The 22,344-nt window shown below is 53.5% G+C and overlaps 1 protein-coding gene across 6 annotated transcripts in view; it reads left to right on the forward strand.

Annotated features, from left to right (window-relative positions):
* The window catches only part of anks1b (ankyrin repeat and sterile alpha motif domain containing 1B), a 148,039-nt gene continuing 125,695 nt past the window's right edge, over positions 1-22,344 (forward strand). For 5 of the 6 annotated variants that reach the window (XM_053861571.1, XM_053861561.1, XM_053861562.1 and 2 more), the window contains exon 1: positions 1-448. In XM_053861571.1, coding sequence (XP_053717546.1) covers positions 318-448 — 131 coding nt within the window. In that variant the 5' untranslated portion in view covers positions 1-317. Of the gene's footprint in view, positions 449-5,714; positions 8,552-22,344 lie in introns of those variants that run through there. The other variant, XM_053861564.1, reaches the window with a different exon arrangement.

Here is a 22,344-nt window from a genome sequence, read left to right on the forward strand (position 1 = left end):
ACGGGGAAGCGCCGGCCAGTGCGGAAGGTTCAAAGGAGCGAGGCGGGGAGCGCTGCGGAGCATCCAGGGCGGACGGCGACACCTCCCACCTCCCGCCTGCCAGCCGCCCCGGGCCGGGCACGGACAGCCGAGCGGCGAGTTTGCGGCTCACTTCCCCCGCGGGGGAGACTCCCGCTCTACCCCGCTGCGCTCGCGAGCCCCGCCGGCGCGGCCGGTGGCGCGAGCCTCCGCGGCCGGCGCCAGGAATGCGGAGCGTCCTCGCGGGAGCCTCGTGACCCGCGCCGCGGAGCTGCGCCGCTCCAAAACTTGTGTCCGGGATGGGGAAGGAGCACGAGCTGCTGGAGGCCGCCCGGACCGGGAACGTGGCCCTGGTGGAGAAGCTGCTGACGGGGAGGAAAGGCATCCTGGGCTCGGGCTCCGGCTCCATCCCGCTGCCCAACCTGCTCAGGTAAGACGCGTCCCGCGGGAACAGGTGGACGCGCGCGGCTCCAGTCTGGGACGCCGAAACATGTCCTTTGATTCTAAATGCAAGTGTTTTTGAGCGGTGAATGTCTCAACGGAGCAGGGAGGCTGTGTTGTGTTGCCTCGGCTTGTAACGTGGTGGAGGGGTTTGGATGAGGTTTTCAGGAAGCCTTTGACGTGGGACATGGCACATCACCGTCCGGATCCTGGAGTTTCTTGGCCAGCGGGGGGAGGTTGTGTTGGGGAGCTGCTTGGCGGTGGGTTGCGCTCGCTGAGTGCTCTTCTACTTCCGAGGCGCTTCCTTCAATGTTTGTATTTGTTTCAGGGGAGAAAAAAAAGTGCTCGAAAATTAAAATATTCTAATTCAGACAGAAAAAATAAAGGTATATTAATGTAAAACAAAAATCCAATTTTACAACAGAACAGAATAGCAGGAGGTGCAGCAAATATCTCAGTATAAAAGTGTGTATCAAAGTATGTACTATAGATATCAAGGTATTTGAAAACAGGCTGAGATCTAGGGAGGGTTTTCGCTGGAGCGAGTACAAGTGCAGTCAGGAAGTGCGTGAAGAGCTTTGGTCGTGACCTGCCGAGGGCCACGTGTGGCCCCCGGGCCCGCTGTTTTCCCGTCTCCTGACCCGTCCTTGGTGGAGCTGACCTGGCAACCCTGGCTCCTGTGTCCCCCCAGGCCGATTCCATCGATGGGGAATTGATGTTTACGTTGAGTTGAGATGTTGTGGGGCAAACAGAAGCATGGTGGATCTCCATGTTTCCTCTCACGATGAAATATGATCGTAGAGAGCGGAGATGACTTCCACTGCGCTGGGGACAGACTTCACTTCTGTTGTGTTTCCGTAGAGAATGAAGCAGCGGGAATAAAAGATCCACGAGGTGACGGAAATGAAAATGTCACAGGGAACTAAATATGTGTTTCTTTTTAGCATTAGCACTTTAGCGGGTTCACGTTTCATCACTCCACTCGCTGAGGACAGTTGTAGCTACTGTGGCGGTGGAGTAGGAAAGTCGAATGCAAACCTTGTTTGAGGAGTGATGGACGGAGAGGAGGACGTTACCAGGGTGCGGTGAAGTATTAGCCAGGTCACTACGCCTCAGCCAGGCCTGAGGAGGAAGTGAAAGGGACTCAGAACCATGAAGAGAAGCTACGATAAGCCTTCGGCTGAAGATGGTCATGAAAGGCGTCAAAGGCGGAGGCAAGTGTCGCCCCCCCCTCTCGTCCCTCCCCCCTCTGGTGGGCGGTTGCAGAGCCAGGTGATCAAAGGTGGGAATGTTTGGGAGGAGCGGCGCCTCAGGCCTCCTCCTGAGGGTCTGACGACCAGGCGAGGTCAGGTTCTGCCGCCTGCCCAAAGCCTTCAGCAAACCACCTGCAGGTCACTGGGTCTGACCGGAACGGGACTTAGCTCCTGAATGTTGGTTTTGTTTTGGTGTGAGGGGCAGCAGAGTGGTAGTGGCTCTAGAGTTCTGGACTCTGTGATAAGGTCCGTCCTTGACCGGAGCAGCAGAACCCTCATGTTCTGCATAATGAAGAGCTTCCTAGCAAACCTCGGAGGTTCTCATGGTTTTCTGGAGGCTCCTCGGGTTCCTGAGGAAAAGTGTGGTTTCCCCTGAGGTGCTCAAGGATGAGGTGACCCTCATGACCTTGGTTGTTGACGTTACATCTCATATACCACCAGAAGCATGACGTCACGACAGTGTGCTGAGAGGAAGGAGCTGTTCACTGTAAACACCCAGGAAGTGCTGCACCAGTGTCCCCCATGCCCTCACGAGGAGCGGCACGCGGCGGGACAGAGCTCTCTTCCTGACCCCAACCATGAGGCTTCATGAAACAGTGACCATATTTTCAGAGCCCACTTGGTGGCGCTCTCTGCTCTGACAGGTTTGGATTTGAACAACCGTTTCAGTTTAACCTGCCATTGTTTATAAACAGAGGGCGCCACCTACTGAGCTCTGAAAATCAGGTCACTGTTTCATGAAGCCTCATCGGCTGGGTCAGGAACAGAGCTCTGTCCCGCCGTGTGCTGCTCCTCGTGAGGACACGCCGGATCAATGAGAGAATCAGATTTCACGGTGAGTTGTGCAGAGAGGGAAACGGAAGAGAAGCTAAGGGTAGCGGTTGCTAGCATGCACGATGGTCCCAGAGACGGCGGGTCCGAATCTCATTTAATATGCGTCCACAGGTGATAAATGGCCTCAGTTCTGCCTCTCTGAGCCGCCATGTTGACTCTCTTTAGCCCCGCCCCCAGCAGACTGAGCAGCACCTGTAGGGTTGTGAAATGATTGACTCTCAACAGTTCTCATGGCAGGCGCTGTGTTTCCACCGCCGTTGGTTTCTTACTGGTCATGATGGCTCGCAAGGTTGTGGAGGGATTTGGATGAAACCTGTGAAATGGGACGAGGTTGCCAGACTCTAGCCACGCCCCCTGGTTGAGCAGGCGTGTGATTGGTCGATATCCTCCGACCCAGCTGAGAGTTTCCAAAGCTTGGAGCGCTGCATGGTTGGAGGTCGTGGCTCTGACCACTGTGTACACACCAAGAACCAGGAGCCGAGTCAGATACGTGCTGAGACCCTGGTGATCCGGATCATGGTGTCGTGTGGAGGCCTCGTGTTGGTCCGTCACGACATTGGATGGAAGGATCACGTGACCGCCTTGCTAGTTTCAGGGTCGTGAGTTCATGCGTGCGAGCTGTGGGAAGCCGCTCTGGAGCCTCATCATGGAGGCGAGTGGAGCCTTGTGGGTCAGAAAACAGCAACTGCAGATGTGGTGCACCCGCCAGGCCTGTGGGGGGCGCTGTGCTGTTCTCAACACGCTTGTCACGAGCCTGAATTTGCAAACTCGGCATGGACACCCGGGAAGTGACTCGCCGCTCGATGCCTTTTTCAAAACAAACATTCGTATTTCACCGGCAGATCAACAAGTATATAACCCAAATATCTCATGTCTGATCTTTATGTTCCGGGGACTTGATCAAACAGCACTTTAAGAGCAAAACCCAGAAGCAAACACAGAGCCTCCAACATTCCTCTAACACAGTGAGAACATTTTTAATTCCAGGGGCACAGCACACGCTTGTGTTCGCGCTCGTGTCCTCTAGTTCTGTTCAAGTGCCGGGTCGGAACCCGGAAGTGGGTCGTGAAGCTGGTGTCAGCGGGTCGCAGGTTGAGTCTAGTTTCCCAGGTGGAGTGGCGTCTCTCAGCTCCTCTTCAACACTTCAGCGTTTGAGTCATGTGAGCGAGCTCATGCTAGCTGGGGCTAACGGCTAACCACGCAACAACCAAAGGGCGCGGCAGAGTGACGTCACACTGTGGAAAACCGCAATGCATTGTGGGCTTTTAGGTCAGCTGTGAAGCTTGCTGTCAGCTCCGTGTGAGAGGGGCGGGACTGTGCCGGCATCACTGCTGTGGTGCAGATGCTGAACAGGTGTTTTCAAGTCCGTACTCGGGGAGCGCCACCTTCTCCGTGTGTGCTTCAGGTTCCGCGGGAATTCTGTCCGTCAGATGGGGATTTCCTGCTGCCTGGGGTGGTCGAGCAGCAGCTGCGTGTGCTGGTGACTCAGGTCCCTGCCTGGCTGAGGAGGTGCCGTGAGGCCCGTCAGCACACGGCTCTCCTCTGGTGCTGCAGCTGCTGCCGGAGCCCACAACACTCTCAGTGGAAAATCAATGCTGATGATGTCATCGCTCATTATTGGGTCACGTGGGGTCACTGTGGATGGGGTCCAGGAATATGAAGAGGCAGCACATAAAACTGTAAATACAAACACATATTTCGATGCAAAGCTACAGAGTGAGAGACGACAGAAGACAACAACAATTAATGCCTCATGTATTGTTTGTTCCACAGTAATTTTTATTTTTCAACTTGTTTTGTTCAGTCACGAATAGTTTTCTCTTTTTTCTGTTTAACAATGCGGACCGTTTATGATTTCTTGTATCAGGTAAAAGATGTTTCCTCTCCTTCCTGTCCTCGTCTCTTGCTCTGATTTCCTCCCTCCCCTCACAGCGGTCAGCTCTGACTCGTGAGTGTTGTGATGGGAGGGAAGCTTCGTGTCGTGAGTCATGAGGAGCCTCTTCTTCCTGTGAGGGACTGGAGCCAGCCTCACACTGCAGTATATGTGTGTGTGTGTGTGTGTCTCCTCTCGCTGGGAAACACCACTCGATTCTTCTTCACTTTGCCTTTTCACTGCCTTCTGATGTTCCCTCCTGACGTGTTTCAAAGCTGCGTGTGTGTCGGGGAACAGTAGCTTCGTCTGACAAACACAAACTGCCAGGTAGAAACATGAAAACCAGTTTATTTCTCTGAAGTGGCTTCAGTCTGTTGCAGCTCTCCAGCACTCTGTGTGTGTGTCTGAGTGACATCACGTGTCATCGCGTGTGAGTGTGTGTACATGTATTCATATTCTTGTGTGGACCAGTCCTCCACAACACACTGATCTTATGAGGACGTTTTGGCTGCTCCTTATATAGTTTTGAGGATGAAGACTGGGTCAGTAGAACTGGGCTCCTGCTTCAGGTTCGCCACCTGTTTTGGATGGTGAGGTCCTCACAAGGATGGTGTGTGTGTGTGTGAGAGAGCACCAGAGTGTGTTGCCAGAGCTCGATACTCGCTCACTTGCTCGCCCTCGTTATGCAGACCGAGCTCAGAACTGCATCTGTGGACACACAGTGCAGCCGACGGCAGGTCAGAGGTCAACTGTGGAGAATGTGTGACCGGCTCTTGTGTTTTAGCACAGCGCTGTGTCACATGATCACATGAGGCTTTATCAGTCTGCTGGAGAGCTCTCTTCTTCCCTTCTCCCTCCCTCCCATTCTCTCTTTTTCTCCCCTCCTCCTCTCCTCTCCTCTCCTCTCCTCTCCTCTCCTCTCCTCTCCTCTCCTCTCCTCCTCTTCTCTCCTCTCCTCTCCTCTCCTCTCCTCTCCTCCTCCTCCCCTCCCCTCTCCTCTCCTCTCCTCTCCTCTCCTCCTCCTCTCCTTCTCTCCTCTCCTCTCCTTCTCTCCTCCTCTCTTCTCCTCTCTCCTCCTCTCCTCTCCTCCTCCTCTCCTCTCCTCTCCTCTCCTCTCCTCTCCTCTCCTCTCCTCTCCTCTCCTCTCCTCTCCTCTCCTCCTCTCCTCTCCTCTCCTCTCCTCTCCTCTCCTCTCCTCTCCTCTCCTCTCCTCTCCTCTCCTCTTCTCTTCTCTTCTCTTCTCTTCTCTTCTCTTCTCTTCTCTTCTCTCATCTCTACTCCCCTTGCTGTCGGGGAATTCGGGGAATCCGCTCTTCTGGGAAAGATGCCTGAAAATTTATGGTGTCGCCGAGGTCAGGTTTCCAATGGCAGAGGAAGCGTTGGCTGAGAGGAGTGATGTGGCGAGGGTGTGTGGAACCACTGACACCAGGAGGAACGTTGGTGATGAGAGTGGAGCTTTGATCCTGGCAGTGAATCCTCAGAGCTGCCACTCGGTGAAGTGAAACACCTGTAGAAGGTGATCTTGTTGTCCAACCTGGGACCCTCCACCTACTCCAGATCACTCTGGAGTCTGTGAGCTCCAGGTTCTCTGGTACCTGATGGAGTCTCCCTTTCAAGCTGGAAGTCGAGTTGAAGGCGTCGGTGCTGAGTTCAGTGATGGAAAACACCAACTCAGAAAGACGTAGATAAAGAAGAAGAACCGAGGTGTTGTGGCGCTGCTGTGGAGACTGTTATCTCACGCTCAGGTGCAGCGGGGCCCAGGAAGTCTGGTCACACCATCAAAGTCACATTTCTGCTCTTGTGTAACGTCTTGGAACCACCCTTTGGAGCAGGGTTTATTCCAGCGCTGGAGATAGCAGAGGCTGGCGGCCTGGACCTGGGTCTACAGTCCTACAGTCTCGACTGAGAAGGTCCAGATGCCAGTGAGGTTTGAGCAGGCGATGAGAGGGGCCCACTTGCTGTTGGCCTCGGGGCCCTCATGAGTGCTGCTGTAGAGCATCGTCTTCTGTAAGAGGAGGACCAGGCCCTGAGTGGAAGACATCAACCCCAACACCTCCCTGCAGGATGGAGAGTTGAGAGTGTTGACGCCGTACCACCACCTCTCTGTGTCCATGAGTTCCCTGAGGTCAGGCTCGGAAGGTCGCTCCCTGTGGGACTCGAACCCCCGACTCAGTGACGTGAGGCTCAATACCTCTCCCTCGAGGTTCTGCCCATGAGCAAGGCGCCTGCTCAGCAGCGCCCCCACCCCAGACAGCATCAACACAGAATACGTGAATATGAACTCTGAAGCTCTGTCTGTTCCTCCTTCCTTTGTTCTCTGCTGGTGAAGCAACATCAACTGGAGATCTGATGTTGTTCTTCTGCGTCACGAGTCTGGTGACGGATGGTCTGTCGGAGACGCATGACGCGGCGCCGGCACCTCCCTCTAATCTCTGCCCGTGTGACCTCTCAGAGCGACCCCTCGCATTCCTCAGGCCTCCTCCTTGATAGCAGCTGATGAAGAGAGGAGCCGGTCGCCGTCGTGCTGTTGGCAAGGCCATCGGCGCGTTGCCGCGGCGCCGGCTGCTGCGATGCGGGGAGAACGAGCCCTCCGACAGTGACAGAAACGGATCAGATCCGGTGCAGGAATGTCGCACCTTGTTGAGGAGCTGGACACTCTTGGCTGCACCAGTACTGGAGTCGATTTGGGCTCCACTGAAGGTCCAGCTGGACAGATAAGAGGCGGAGTCGATCACTTCTGATCTCTCCATGAACACAGTACAAGGTTCAGTGGTGGGTGACGACGGAGGGGGGGGAGTTGAACCCAAGACCTGAGGGTTCGGCATCTGCTGCAGGAGGCTCACCACCAGTGGTTTTCATCTTGCAGAAGACACCTTTTCTTCAGGAAAGTCTTTCATCACACACCTACACACTCGCACCGCTGTCCTTGTGGGGACCTCATCACCCTTTCCCCAGCCTCTCCCCCCTCAACCTAACCATCCATCACCTCTGAACCATTGAGTCTAATGGTCCCCACAAGTGCAGCTGAAGAAGGTTCACAGGTTGGATCACGTGATGAACACACCTCCTCTCTCTGCCTGTGAATATCACACTCACCAGTGTCTTTCATGTTGAGCATCTGTTGGAGTAGCAGAACACGGCTCTCCTCTGGGTGAGGAGCCAGGGTTCAGCCGTGTGTGTGTGTGTAGTGAAACCCACTGAAGTGGCTCCTGGAGTCGGGTCCTGGGGCCGGTGGTGCAGCGGACGCTGCAGCCAGCTGAAGCTGCTGACGTGGCGGAGCTGATGCTATCGGTCTGTGCCAGGCTTCCTGGAGCCGCTGCACATGAACCGACTGACGTGGCTCCTCGTGTGGCGTCGCCTTCAGCGGCTGCAACCAGTCACCGGGAACTCACCTCAGTCTGGTGTGAGCCTGTCACATGCAGCTGCGCATGGAGCAAAACAGAGCAAGAAAGGACAGATGATAGCAAAGACAGAGAAAGGAGGAAGGAAAGGAACCGTAGCCGACCCTGAACACAGCGTAACTAGCACAACATCGGGATCAAAAACGGAGGAGGCGGCCGTGAAAACTGAACCAGAGAGGCCGACGTGAGGACGTTCTCACGCCCGTCACCTGACAGCAGAGGTGGGACCACAGGACACACAAGCTGCTCAGATGGGTCTCTATCTTCTCTTGAGCTGAGTGCTCGATGACGGCCTCGCTGCCTTGCCTTGTGACTACATTCCAAGGTCCTGCTGCACCAAGTCATCTCCTGCAGCGGCGCGTAGCAGGGTTTGTTTTGGTCAGAACATTTCAGGCTTCTCCTGAACTGTCATCGTCCTCAACACGCTTCCTTCAGCAGGATCTGGGGATTAAACACCCAAGTTTCTGAATAAAAGTATTTTCTTTGCATCACACGGACGATAGATGTGGAGTATCTGAAGTACAGAGTCGGGCTTTTGGTCACCGGTGTGAGCCTCGACTAGCTTAGCAACCATGCTAACAGTTGCTAATGTGGAGCTAATGTCGTCTCCTGAAAGCAACACGTCAGGTCTCCTTGTGAGAACCAAGGATCCAAACCACCTGAGTGAAGGAAGGTGAAGACACATCTGCAGATCATGGTGGTGGCCAGTTCCACCACACAGCTGATATCAGGTGAGTCATGTGACCACCGCAGACATGGGCTCAGACCCAGGAACACACACTGCACCAGGTTCCACACACCGCTTCTCCATTGTATAGAAGGTTATTAGACATCATGAGACCGTGAGGAGTCGGACTAAGCTGTTTACATGCATTTTTCAAGTCAGAACTTAGCCAGACTAACACAGTAATTTGGTTTCCTGAGCGTCATGTGACTGGACTCAGTGGACCTTGTGTGCTTTTGCCCCGCCCTGGTCACACTGGCGCACCAGACCCACCTCTGCTCTGGTCAGACAAACGCTGCTCCCATGGCTGCTGTCAGGACACTGGGCCTGGGCGTCACAGCCCCGGCCGCTGAAATCCTCTTCAGCTTCCTCCAGACAGAACTTGGCTGTGGTGCGAGTGGTTGAGCAGGTGATTGGTGGGACTTGGCGTCGGAGCTGCAGAAGGCTTGGTCACGCTACTGTACACACTGCAGCTTCCCAGTATCAGTGATGGATTGGCGTCTGAGGCAGCAGGAAGTGCAGCTACCTTGAACTGACACTTCCTGCGGCTCATGTGCTCCCAGCGTCTGGGTGGATCTCTGTCTTGTCACGTTCCATCCTCGTCGTCCGCCGCGTGTTTTCTCAGGGGGTTTGCAGGAGCATGTGGTCCCGTCTGCGGTACTCGTGTACTGAGTGCGTGGGCTCATGTTGGGGTCAGCTCTTGAACGAAGGACACCGCTGCAGCTGGAGACTGGTCCACTCTCCCCCACGTGACGGTGGAGAGCAGCTTCAGACCAGGTTCTCCGACCTGACTTCTCTGCTGGTCTGGTGAAGGAGGCCATTCGATCAGGGCCCCGAGACATTTGGCCTCTCAAGTGTGAGGAACAGGAAGCTCATCGGTCCATCTCACTCTCCATAACTGGCCTCGGTGTCCACCCTCACCTCGTCCTTCAGGCCAGACCTTCTAAATGACCCGTTTAAAGCGGGGCATCAAATATTCATCCCCTCGTTCGCTCCAGTGTGACAGAGTGAGCCTGTGCTGCTGCAGCTGCGAGGCGGTGAAGTGAAAGCAGGTGTCAGTCGGCCTCCCGGGGCCTGCAGCGGTGCCAGGGGCCCTCGGTCAGACCTTGCTGCTGGGCTGCAGGACCTTCTGGATCCATGAGCTCTTGGCAGGGTCTTCACTCTGAAGCACGGTGGTCGTGCTCTCCTTGCTCCGGGGACGTCTGCGCTCTCCGAGTGTGTTTCTAGTTGATCTTGACTGAAAGGTCAAAGGTAAAGGTCAAAGGTCTGAGCTTCTCATAGGAGGAGGACCATGTCCACCTGGCTTTAGGAACAATCATGGAACAATCGAGGCGTGGAAGGGAAGGAAGTCACTCTGGAGCCGACCTTCATCATGTGATCCCGCAGTTTTCTTCAGCATCAGTGGAGCTTTGTCACCAGCAGCTGAGAAACCAGAACCAGCAGACTGTGTCTTGTCCTGTGCTCTAGTGTCGCCTCCTGTGGTGAGATCCATCCAGCAGAAGGTTTCAGGACCCTCGTGAGAGGACACGGGTCCAGGACTCCTGTCTCTGGACGAACGTGCACACGAGCGTCACCAGGCTTTTACCGAGGATTTTGAAACACGCCGTCCAAAGCCCCGCCCCCTCCAACACACCCTGTCAGCGACTGACGACTAACAACCTGCTTTGTAAAAAACACCTATTTGTACCAAATAACTCGATAAACCACAAATAAACAGTCAAACGAGTCAAACAACAAACATTAAGAGACATGACCCCAGTCACTGTTGCCATGGTAACACTGTGAGATGCAGGGGTCCCCTGGGCGACTGTTTTACTGGGCTGACCCTGATTCATTAAAATAATAATCATCGTAATAATGATAATAACAATGATTCTTTCCCTTCCCGTCTGGTTTGGAGTGCTGGAGGGCGTCCATTTTTTATTGGTTTGCAGTTTAGGGCTTCAGCCGGACGCCCAAGACGCCCTCTAGCTAAAAGCCGGGTCCCCTCCCGAACCCACCTCAGGACTGAGACCCTCCACCCGTGTTCCCTGGAGGCCAGGCGTGGAGCGTCACTCCTCATGATCCGTACCATCTGAATTGACGGAGCTTTAGCGGAGCCTTGCTCTCACACCATCACCAGGGAAGTGTCCTCAGCTCCCCTGTCCCTCTGCACGTGACTCAGCCTCCGCGCTACAGGGAGACACTCCAGCTGCTGAGTCAGCGGTCCTCACTGCAGGCGTCCAGCTCCTGCTGTGGACCAACTCACTTCCTGACTGCACGAGTCTCTCCGTCTCCCTCTGCAGTGTCGCAGGCTAATGAGGACATCTTCACACTTCACACCGATCGTGTGCTTGATGGTGTTGGTCTGGTATGTGTGCGCTTTGTTTACCCTACTTTGTGGAGACTCGCATTAGAGCGGCTGTTCCAGGGGAGGGAAGCCTGGGCCTCTGTGCACCAGCTGCTGCCCCCTCTACCTCAGGCCAGCGTGGAAGGGCATGTGTTTGCTGAGTCGGCGTGGTGACTTATCTTCCTGTGGTGCCTGCATAAGCTTCAAAATGGAGTCATGAGCTTGAGGCTTTTGTTACCTGTGAGCTGAGGGAAGAGGGGGAGGGGGAGGGGGAGTGTGAAGCAGTGTGGAGAGGGCCGGACAATTACCTTCTGATAACAGCCAGGATATGGATTTTCCAGCCTCTGGTCCGTGGGAGCCATGTTGGAGGACCGGCTCCGCTCTCACTGACCCGGCAGATGAGCCGCTGACGCGTGTCCGGCAACACAAACTGACGTTTGCTCAATATCCTCTGCCTCTGTGTGACTGCCAGATGATCTGATCTTTACTGTCACGTTGCAGCAATCCACCAGCCGCTCAGTGTCGCTGACATCTGGGGAAAACTAGGGGCGTCGCCAGAGGAGCTTTGGGAAGTGAACGTGAGCTTCTGGAGCCAAATGCTGGGATGAATGTTGTTATTTCAGTGATAACAATAATGATCAGGATAAATCCATGTTCCTTCTCTTCCATGTCACTGTTTGATGATGGAACTCATGAGTGGAGTTTGTCTCCAACACCATGGTTTGTTGATGTTTCAATAGAACAGTGAACTCAGTGCAGAGATGAGAAACTCAATGTTTCAGGTCTCTGGTAGAAGCCGCTGGTGTCTGACAGGCTGCTCTGCCAGCTTTATTTAGGGGTTAAATGGAGCCGTCTGTCTGCTGTGTCTCATGTCTCTGAACAGTTGACTTGAACTATGGAGCAGTCTGGACACATTTCCTAGATGCTGCTGAAGAAACATTAGAAATCATGTGAGGAAATGATCATGGAGTCAGAGTCTATTCTCCAGATCATGATCCAAACTATCAGTCCTTTGTCTTGTGTGATGAAAAACCTTGTCACAATTCTCTCTCCTAAAATGCTTGTTTTCCATGGCCTTATTGAAGATGTCACTCAGACTTTGAGGCTTTAGAATTTGTTGATGGTCCCTAACTGATGGCGGCTCCTAGCATTAGCGCTGCCTGTGAGAGTGTGTCCTCCATCAGTGAAGCCTAATGGGGACGCGGAAGAGGACGCCGCCACCAATATCCAAGTGTTGTCACCTTGGCGGCAGGAGAGCTGCATGTGTTGATGTGAACCAAGGCAGAGGAGCGCGTCAGAGAACCTATGAGGACCACTCCATCTCATCAAAGAAACAGGGATCCAGAGACTCAGAGTCGACCAGAGTCATGATCAAAGGTTCCCTGGATTCAACATCACTTTCAAACTACCATGGTGAAGCAAAGTCCACCACACTCTCCACAACTGTCACACGCCGCGGAGCTGGAGAGTGTGATGCCGTCACCGTCTCCTCATGTTCACGTGTGCAGCGAGCGTGTCACGTGTTTGTCGAGTTTATGGTGAGATGCAGCGTTGTTCTCGTCCATCCCTAGTGAAGAGTAGTCTGGACTGAGTTGGAGAGCTCTCTGGAGGTGAAGAGTCATGAAAGATGTGAGGAACAACCTCAGAGGTGGGTCCACCTCATGATCTGAGCCTGGGGTGAGGGTCAGGCCGTTACTCTCACAGTAGGGATCAGCATCAGGGTGGAACAGAGGAAAAGATGAAATTCAAAGCTGATAATTCTGTCAATACGAGAGGGAAACATCTGTCAGGAGTATCAGAGCAGGTTGGTATCTGACATGGCCTGCAGCACACCATGGAGCATGTGTGAGCCTCCAGAGGAGCTGCTGCTGCTGCTGCTGCAGCCGACCTGTTGGGCCTCTTCTCTGTCCTCGTCCTCAGTGAGGGACACCAGGCTGAGGTTCCCAGGACGGAGCTGGAGTGGAGGGAGTATTTTGGGAACTGCAGATGGAAACTCTCTCCTGAGGACCGGGCTGCCTCTCGTGCTTGGCTCTCAGGCGGAGCCTGAGCCTGCAGCTGAACCTGCATGTGTTCGGACTCTTGCGTCTGAGAAGCTGCTTCACTCGCTCTCTCAGACCCCCGCGCTCCCCTTCCCCCGCCCCTTCTCTCTGACAGGCTCATGACACCAGTCCAGAGTGATTTGCTTTCACCTGACAGTTCCATGATTCTACAAGAGCCGTGTGTGTGTGTGTGTGTGCGTGCGTCTCTCAGGAGGTTGTTATGAGGATGATTGACAGCTCCTCTCTCAAGGCTGCTCTCCCTGCCTGACGCTGCCGTGCCAGTCTGAAATGCTGTAATTGTTCAGTCTTCATGCATCTTTCATCTGCGTGCAGAGCTGGGCCACATGAAGTGGGGTGGAGGGCCGGGTCTGGCCCGCGGGCCCGCACTTGGACACAAGGCCGACACTTCAGATGTTTCTTCCTGCGTACGCTGCAATACTCTGATGATCGGCGTGTGATTTATCAGGTCTGACGCCACAGTTCTCATGGTACCTGTGGCCTTGCAGGTGTGTTGTCAGTGACTGGAGCGTTCATCAATGATCTGTCAGTCCGGCAGGTGGAGTGTCTTGACTAGCCGCCTTCTTGTGAGGACATTTGGGCCTGTCCTCACAAGGTTAAGTGGGTGAAAACATTGGTTTATTCTAACTGGCTTCCAGTCTGGTTCCGAGTCCTGGTTCAGGTGGTTCAGGAGGGTTAGGTTCATGGGGGAGAGGCTGGGGAAAGGGTGATTAGAGGGAGAGGTCCTCACAAGGATGGTGATACAAATGTGTGTGCGCAGGACCCACGACCAATGTGGCGGCAGCTCCCTCACGCTGGCATCTGTGTGTGTCAGCTAGCGTGAGCTCTTGTGAGGACTTGCTTGCTTGGCAGTGTGTGACTGCGCCGCAGAGGTCGCGACCCCTCTAATTACTAACTCATTAGCGGCGCACTTCCGCAGCCGAGGATGTGAAGGCAGCAGAGTCGGGTTCCGCTCCGCTGCGTCCTACCGGCGCGCGTGTGTGTGTGTGTCACCAGGTTTTTTTTGTTTTTCACTCTTTATTTATGCACATTTTGAAAATGATGAACGGTTTATAACTCGTGTAGAAGAATACATGGATAACAATATGATAATAACATAACATAAGAATGGTTGGATTTCTTCGGCTCTATTTGTGTCCAGCCCAGTTCTCAGTCTCAACAGAGAGGGGCAGCAGGGTTCTGAACGCTGACCTCTTGACCTGAGGAGTCCAGCCCAGACCAGAGCCTCCGCCTGCTCTTCCCACCGGCTTCAGTCGTGGTGACGTGGAGCCTCGCGTCGCTCCACTTCCTTCCTGCTCCTCCTGCGGTGCCCAGCATGGCTCCCATTCGTTCGAGTGACAGAGGAGTGGATGAGGAGGCTAATCTCAGTCTGTCTGAGACGTGAACAGTGAGGCAGCTGTAGAGAAGGAGTCGGCCATGAAGGAAGCACTTTCACTAACTGCACCAAGTACAGCAGCTGGCTGCATGGGGGGGGACAGGAGCTCTCCTCTGGGCATCCTCCACTGTGTGTGAGTAAGTGTGCTCTAGTACTGCTGTGTCTTTGTGAGCACCAGTAGCAGTCATTTTGAGGATCAAAACTTCAAAGTAACTGGGTCATAACTGGGTTCCAGTCTGGTTCAGAGTCCTGGTTCAGGTGAGCCATGTGTTTTGGATGGTTAGGTTCAGGGGGAGAGGCTGGGGAAAGGGTGATGGCCAGGAGAGGTCCTCACAAAAGTGTGTGTTCAGGTGTATGAGTGGCATATTTTGGGTGCTCTGAGGTGGTTTTAGAAAGTGAGCCAAAGATTCTTCACTTTGCTGTTGATGCTGTTGACTCATCAGACTAACACATAATGAATCATTTTGTTTTTTATCATTGTGGTTTCACACACAGTCCAAACAGTGAATGGACTTGTCGAATTAGTCAAACAAGCGACTGTGAAGGCACTGGGACAGCACACACCTCCAGCGTGTGAGTGTAGGACCAAGACGACTAGTCGAGTCAGTCGACTAGAACCAGCTATTGAATTGGTGAGTCATCACTCTGACCGCTGTAGTCTGTGCTTCCGGGCCCATCCGGACCCAAAATATGGAACGCATGTGCCAGTTTCACCAATGACACATCAAAGGACACATACCTTTCACACCACATTTTGTGTCGTTAAAATTCAGTGATAAAGTTTCCAAACATTCACCGCCCTGTGGTCCACAGAGCTGTGTCTCACCTTGACCGTCTAGTCAGCACAGCCTCAGTGACTTGGCTCTGAAAGTGGGACGTATCCCTGGCTCACTAAAAGTGAATGACCTTTTCCAACTGGTCCAGAGTCGACCCTCGAGTCCATCCTTGACTCGGTGGACTCAGCTAAACTAGCTTGACCCGTCGGAGGGCTGTTTGAGCCGCAGGATTGTGGAGCGGAAGCTTCAGCGTGTGACTCGACGGGACTGACCTGCGTCCTCCCTGTCAGCTGCTTTTCTGGGAAGCGTTTCTCCACACATGCATGCTAATTAGCCGTCCCTCGTTGCGGCCCCTGCAGCCACGTTACCCTCAGCTGTGATCGAACTGAAGCCATCGATCCATGGGCCAGTGCTGTGGGCGGGTCGGCTTCTGTGGCTTCAGTTTTACCTGACGGGCTTTGAAGCGTTTGGTGAAGCGTCATGGAGGTTCTGAACTGAACGGTCAGGTGACCTGTGTGTGTCTGTCTCTGACAGCTGTGGACTTCTGTCTGAAGGTCCTGCTGCTGCTGTGTTGCTGTGGGGACCAGCGTGTTGCTATTGTTGCTTTCATCGCTCTTGAACCCTCGAATGTTGCTACGCTAACGTCACTGCTGGCCTGGTGTTGGACTCCACTTTGGCCAGCTGGTCCTCCACAGGCCGTCGGTTATACAGCGTGAACATCTGGGGATGTTTCAAAAGCCAAAGCTAACACAGCCAAAACAGCTGCACTGTGAGAGGCTTCCCTCCATAACTGACCGGATTTTCACGCGTCTGCAGTGAATAGTTTGCGACTAGCGGCGAGTTGAAAACAAGAGACTTTTCACTTTTTTTTCTGAAAAGCAGTTCCAGAGTTTGTATGGGAGTCAGTGTGGCAGGGTGCTGGGTTTTGGTTTGTCTTTTGTGAGGCTCCCGCACGTCCTGAATGCGTCACAGGTGTCGCTCGTCCACCGTGAGACGGAGGACGGGTGTGTCTCCGGATCCTGAGAGAATCATCTGTCAGTGACGCACCGTTTTCTCTCAGCGAGCGAAGAAACCAAAGGTTTGACCTCATTTTTCAGCCTCCTCTCACAAAAGTCAGACTCTCTCTGAGCATTTCCCGTCCTGTTTGAAGCAGGTTTGATGAAAAACTCTGAGATTTGTGTCTGAATTTTGAGTGCAGGATCACAGAGGAGGAGCACAGCGACAGACTAAGCTTTGAATGGAGTTTACAGGTGGAAATATGGGGGCGCTGCAGGCTGTTGAAACAGCGAGGAAAAGTCTTTATCCCCGCTCATTTTCAATGGGGAGATTTTGGGGCAAAACCGGGAATATTTCTGGAATGATGAGTCACAAAGCTGAGAAAACCCTTTTTATTTTAAATAGATTCCCATCGGCTCTGGGTCTGAACAACCCTCCCTTCTAGAGAGAAGAGGCTTCACTGGATGATGGACAGATGTCAGCGTGAGTGTGACTCCCTGAGCTGCTGGTGTGGGCCCGGCCTTCCGCCTCAGGACTCGAGACTTCCGTCCTGTCACTCACTCTCGGACACACCTTTCTCTTCCACTCACTTCTCCTGCTGCTGCTGTCCACCAGAATAGAAGCCTTCTGTTGTCCTTGCTCGCTCAGCATTTTCAGAGTGGAGCTCCTCCTCAGTGTCCATGTCGACCGGAGGAGGAGAGACGCGGACGGAACAGGAGCACTATCCAGGCCACGAGTTTTGGGGTGCACCCCTTCAAGTGGGGTGACAGTTACAGCCCGTAAACTGGGAGTTAGGGTCCAGTTTTGTAACATCGTGCGGGACCGTGTGTTGTGTTCTCCACGCTCCTGAATGACGCCGGCGAGTGAGGCTCGCTGACTGTGACAGCTGGAATATGAGGGTGACACTGAGGATGATGGTGAGTCAGTGTTGTCCCTGCAGTGGGTGGTGGCTTTCACCCGTCGCCTGCTCAGAGCCGCGGCTCCTTCCCAGCTTCCTGGTGACTTCCTGGTGGTCCACTCCGCTGCAGAGATGGAGGTTCCTCCGCCGCCGCGCTCTCGTGCCGCATGTTAACTGGGTCATACTGTATGTGCACTGTAAAGCCGAGCCGTGTGCACATGCATCTTTCATGAGCTTCACCGCCGTGTGTGGGTGTGAGGCCCCTCTGTGCTCCCGCCAGAGGAGGCGCTGGAGCGCCCTCAGACCTGGTGCAGAGGTGCTGGCCTGGGCCAGGGAGGGCCGCGTGTTCTCATCCTCTGTTGGGCCGTTTTACGTCAGTGTTGTAAGCCACATCACACTTGTTCCATTGAATAAATCCTGAGCCTCAACACCAAAGGAACCTGAGCGCAACTGCGCTCAGTCCAATGCCCTGTAGAAAATCCCCTTGAATATGTGAAAAGCTGCTGATACTTGGCTGTTTTGGCAATTTGCAGAAACGGATTGGAAAAAATGTGTTTGTTTCAGAAGTCTCCAGAAAGGGGGGGGGCAATATGGCAAAAATGTATGAGGATTTATTTACTTTCATTTATTTTGTTTCACTTTATCACTTCTGTATGATGGGATTTTATTCTGCTTTGGAGAGTTTCCTGACAGATCTTTAACATTCTTTGCCTCAGCTTCATAGCAACAGTGATTCTTTCTCTCTTCACATTGTGGAGGGCATTTATTTGGTTCTGCATTTAGTTTTTAGCCGACTTTATACCTGAACTGTGCCAGTCCACGAGTGTCAATAAAGCTTTGAAGTGAGACGTCACGTTAGCTCTGTTAGCTCAGCGGTGCAGACAGTCTTTGGCCTGGCGGGTCCCACAAGCAACACTCCATGGTTCTGTGGTGAAGGTGTGTGGTCACCTTAGAGAGTCGCAGCACACCAGTTGAAAAACAGTGGTTCAACCTACAACAGTCTCAGTCAGAGGGTGCAGCACTCACCACTAATCCTCCGCGCTGCCCCAGTTTGACCTTGGTTTGGTGCCATGTTTGTATTACGACCACCACATGAGCTCGTGTTGTGCATCTCTGGCGCCGATCTTCTCGTCCTCTGGAATCCGACTCATGTGAGACGGCAGCTTCTCTCAGCTACTGCCGCCTCACCTGCTCCAGCACTTGCCATATCACCTGCTTGTCTGCAGGTGGCAGTGGTATTCTGAAGCTCGCTCGCACAACACACAGCGACAGCGGCCGGTGAGTCGTGGATCCAGGTGGTGATCTGGAACTCTGCTAGATCAGCTAGCGAGGAGGTCAGAAACACAAGTGAATAAAAAAAAAAATCACGGGAGGCAGAGCCAGGTGACGCTGGAGTTCTGATCCCATGGTTCACTGGACAGTACAGAACATCCAGGGAGGACAGGAGTTTAAATCCCCCCCCCCTTCTGAGCCACAGCCTGGACAGATGAACTCAGGAGTGAGTGCGGACATGAAAGGAGTCGCCAGGGAGGCCAACAGCTGGTGACATCATCCGTGATGCAACAGGCCTGAGCAGCCCTGTGGCCCTGGACTGTGTAAGCAGTGTACGCTCGCTCGCTGGCACGTGTGTGTGCAGCTCTGGCTCACAGAGGGCCTGGTGTTCTGCAGAGCGCCGGCTCGGCTCGACTGAAGCGGACCTTTGTCTGCGGCACGTTGGACTAAAATTAGCCGGTTGATGTGATTTGCCGCGTTTCTGTAGGCATCAACACGACCACATGACAGCGCTGCGAGCTGAGGCTAATCCGGCCTGACCGCTAACAAGCTAACCGCGGCCCCAGAGGCCTGTTGCTGCTACTGCACCCGTGCAGCCTGATTTGCTCAAGGGCAGGCGGCACCTGTCAGGCCGCTGGGTCGATGCTGTGAAGATCCAGATCGGATGGTGACCAACGGAAACGTCGATGAGCGGTCGGTTATGTCACCGACCTGTTTGATCTGGCGGGTCACATGACCGACCTGTTGGCGAGGCTCAGGGGTTTCACCGCCGGAGCCAGCTGTGGAGAGAAGCTCTTCGCTGTGATGACATGCTTGTCCAAGCAGCTTTGAAGAGCATCGAATTCCTGTCGATTCGTTTGTTTTCAAGCTTTGACAGACTCGGAGGGCCGAGTTCGGCCCCCAGGCCTCGAGTTCGGCCCCTCCATGAGACCACTGAAATATGTCCTTCTGAGTCACAGAGTCAAGTCTCACTCACAATATCTGGTCAGTTTCAACAATCCTCCATCGTGGAAAGGATTCATGTGAAAAAGGAAGACGTGGGATTTTCCCATGCCCAACCCCTTCTCTCGTTTTCAACTCTCAAATTTGGGTCAAATATGTGGGTATTTCCCTCAAACAGCTCCAGACTGTGAGAACAAACTGAGTCATGACGTGGAACAGAGCCTGAATTATCTGCGGGTCTCGCCCCGTGTTCTCCTCACACATGGGTCCAGGGTTTGTGGGTCCCCCCGGTTGGTTATTTTCACCCTCAGAGATGCAACTATCACACGTGATTGGTGTCAAGTACATTCCCAATGAAAAGCGCTGAGTCGGCCAGCAGTTGCGTGACCGAGCAACACGAGTCTGGCTGAGAAAACCTTGGTTACTAAATCCACATTTGGTCGGCGTAGTGGCATGAAAGCTCAATATCTCAGTGATTGGAATCTGAGTTTTCTCAACTCGCGCTTTCCGGCCTACGTTTCTCAGAAGCGGTGACAGGACGTCTTATCTGACCTGACCATCACCTGTTGACTTCTGTTCACGTGGTGGCAAAAATCCACTAGATAAAATCAGACTCAATAAGAACTGCTGTTAATGCAAGTGGTGTTGAAGAACCGGCCACCAGAGAGGCAGGGTTTCACCTCGGACCTCTGATTCGCAGGGGTCTAAATGAGACCATCAGGTCCAAACTCTTTTGATGTCTTCAATGTCATCTCACTGTTTTGTCGCGGCTGTGGCTTGAACACTGTCCGAGATGAAGGCGTACTGCAACAGAGAACTGGGGACGGAAGTGTGTAGCTCATGACGCCACCTGGTGGCAGCCATAGTGGATGACATCACTTTGACTGATGTTCATGTGATCCACTGGAGATACTTCCTCATCTGTCAAGCAAGGACGATGACGATGCTGCTGATGATGGCTTCATTGCTGTGGCTGACAGTGGGACAGTGAAGGTCTCTGCTGCAGCCTCAGACGTCCGCACTGCCTTTTAGTGTCTGTATGACCCGGGCTCCTCCCCTCTCGATGGTCTGGGCTACCAGCCGTCATGTGACGTTGCTTCATGCCCGCAGGACTCCTTGCAACATGGTGTCGCTGAGCGGCGGCTGCACCGCCGAGGGCATGTGTCGAGTCGAGACCCCGGACTCAGGTGGGAGCAAGCCACGCCCCCAGCCCATAATGCAACGCTCCCCAGCGCAGCTCGCTGCTGGCATTATACACTAACAGGTGGACATTTCGGGCGACCATTTTCTTCATGTTTTGCGGTTGAGGACGCCCAGACACCGTCCTAGCTAGAAGCCTGGGTGGGAGCGATGAGGAGCGGCTCATCCTCCTCCCCAGTGAGACTCACCCGGTGCTGCCAAACACGGGTCACTCGCGCGGGGGAGCTATTCAGCGAGCCTGAAGGGGGCGTGCTTCCGTGTCTGGGCGAGTAATTGCTCGCAGCTGTGTGGCACCGCTTGGCGAGCGCCGTGTTTGTCAGCTGGTGTCGGGAGTGTGAGGAAACACAAGTGAGCAAATCTCTGGCGCAGTGCGAAGGACTTGTGTGTGCCGGAGAGCTCCAGACCAGCCGCACGCAGCGGGAGATCGGGCCGAGAGATTAGGGCTGTTAGGGCCTCTTGGATCAAGTGCTTTGCTTTTTCTTTGGTCAGCGTGCAATGTTCCCTCTCATTTTTGTGTTTGTGTCTGAGCACCGACACACCAACTCTCTGAGCACTCACCTGCACCACTGTGAGCCACCTGTCGTTGGCTGTGGTGACTGCTGTAGTAGTTTATAATAGTGTTTCAAAAATATGTTTTTTTAAATGACTTACAATTTGAATAATTCACATTGGAGAATGGAACGTGTTAAATGTTAAATTAAAAAAGGCCTTTCCGTCGTCTTTGAATTGTATACTTTACATTTTTGTTCAGGTGAATCATAATGTAATGTATTCGCAATATATAAATCAAGAATCTTCCAATATAACAAGTAAACTAACTCTAGTCAGTGAAGTCACATGACACTATTGATGGTGCTGGATATCAAAGAAACTTTGACAAACAACGATCCTTTCTCAAACGGATGGATGAGGCTCCTGAATCCGTCTGTTGTGAGAGTGAGTTTTGTCCACTTGAGGCCACCGTCTTCTGTGAGTGCTCCTCATGGAACAGTGACCTGTGTGGATCAGGCTCCAGTGAAGAAGGGACAGGTTTCTTCCACTGACTCCACACTTCATCTCCTCACCTGACTAGCGTCTACTCTCTGTGGATTGCGGTCTGAAACCTGACCTGCAACCATTCTCTCTCCTCTGCGTGACTCCACCCCCCAACATTTGGACCAAGCACCAGCCACTTGAAGAGAAACCAGCTCCAATAGTTCACTTCAAATAGCAGCTCTTCGAGTTGCTCTTCCTTCCACGGTGTGTATGTAGCGCTGTCACGCGGCGGACGCTGATCTGAAGCAGCGCTGCACCGGAGGAAAGGAAGGAAACACACAAGGAAACAAAGGCAGTGAGCGCTTCATCTGATTGGTCTGATGTCACCAGGCTTCATGTCTGGACGCCACGAAGCCCTGTAGTCTGGAAATCGCAGTGATTTATATTCAATTCAGGATTAGTTTTTGTTGCGCAGATGATCTTCACCTGGGGTCAGCCATCACCGCACCGGCGCCACGTAACAAGATGGGAGGGTTTAAACTGATATAATGTGGATATCAAAAGCTATTTCTGGAGCAGGCTACAGAGCTGCTCCCTTCAGAGTAGCTGCTGTCGCCGGTGACCCCGGTGACCCCTGCTCTCGGGTGCACACCAGAGCCCTCGGCCCTGCAGCTCCAGCGCTCAGCAACACTGGAGCAGCTCAGTGTTGCGGTGGCCGAGAGCTGCTGCCTGTCAACAGAGCTGGCTTCAGACCTTATATAGACATGACCGCTGTGTTGTTGCCACACACTCAGTTTGTGACTGTGCAACAGAATGTGCAGTGCTGATGTAGCGGAGTCAGCTGCGATATTAGATACTGAATTATTGTAGATATTTGTGTGTTTCCTCTTGAATCAAACCAGACTGATCCATTCACCAGTGAGAGTCCAGACACTCTGGGTGGTTAACTGAGCCCACGCCCGCTGCTGTTTCCCATCCCT

This window comes from Synchiropus splendidus, chromosome 4 (assembly GCF_027744825.2).
Source record: "Synchiropus splendidus isolate RoL2022-P1 chromosome 4, RoL_Sspl_1.0, whole genome shotgun sequence".
NCBI classification, from domain to species: domain Eukaryota; kingdom Metazoa; phylum Chordata; class Actinopteri; order Syngnathiformes; family Callionymidae; genus Synchiropus; species Synchiropus splendidus.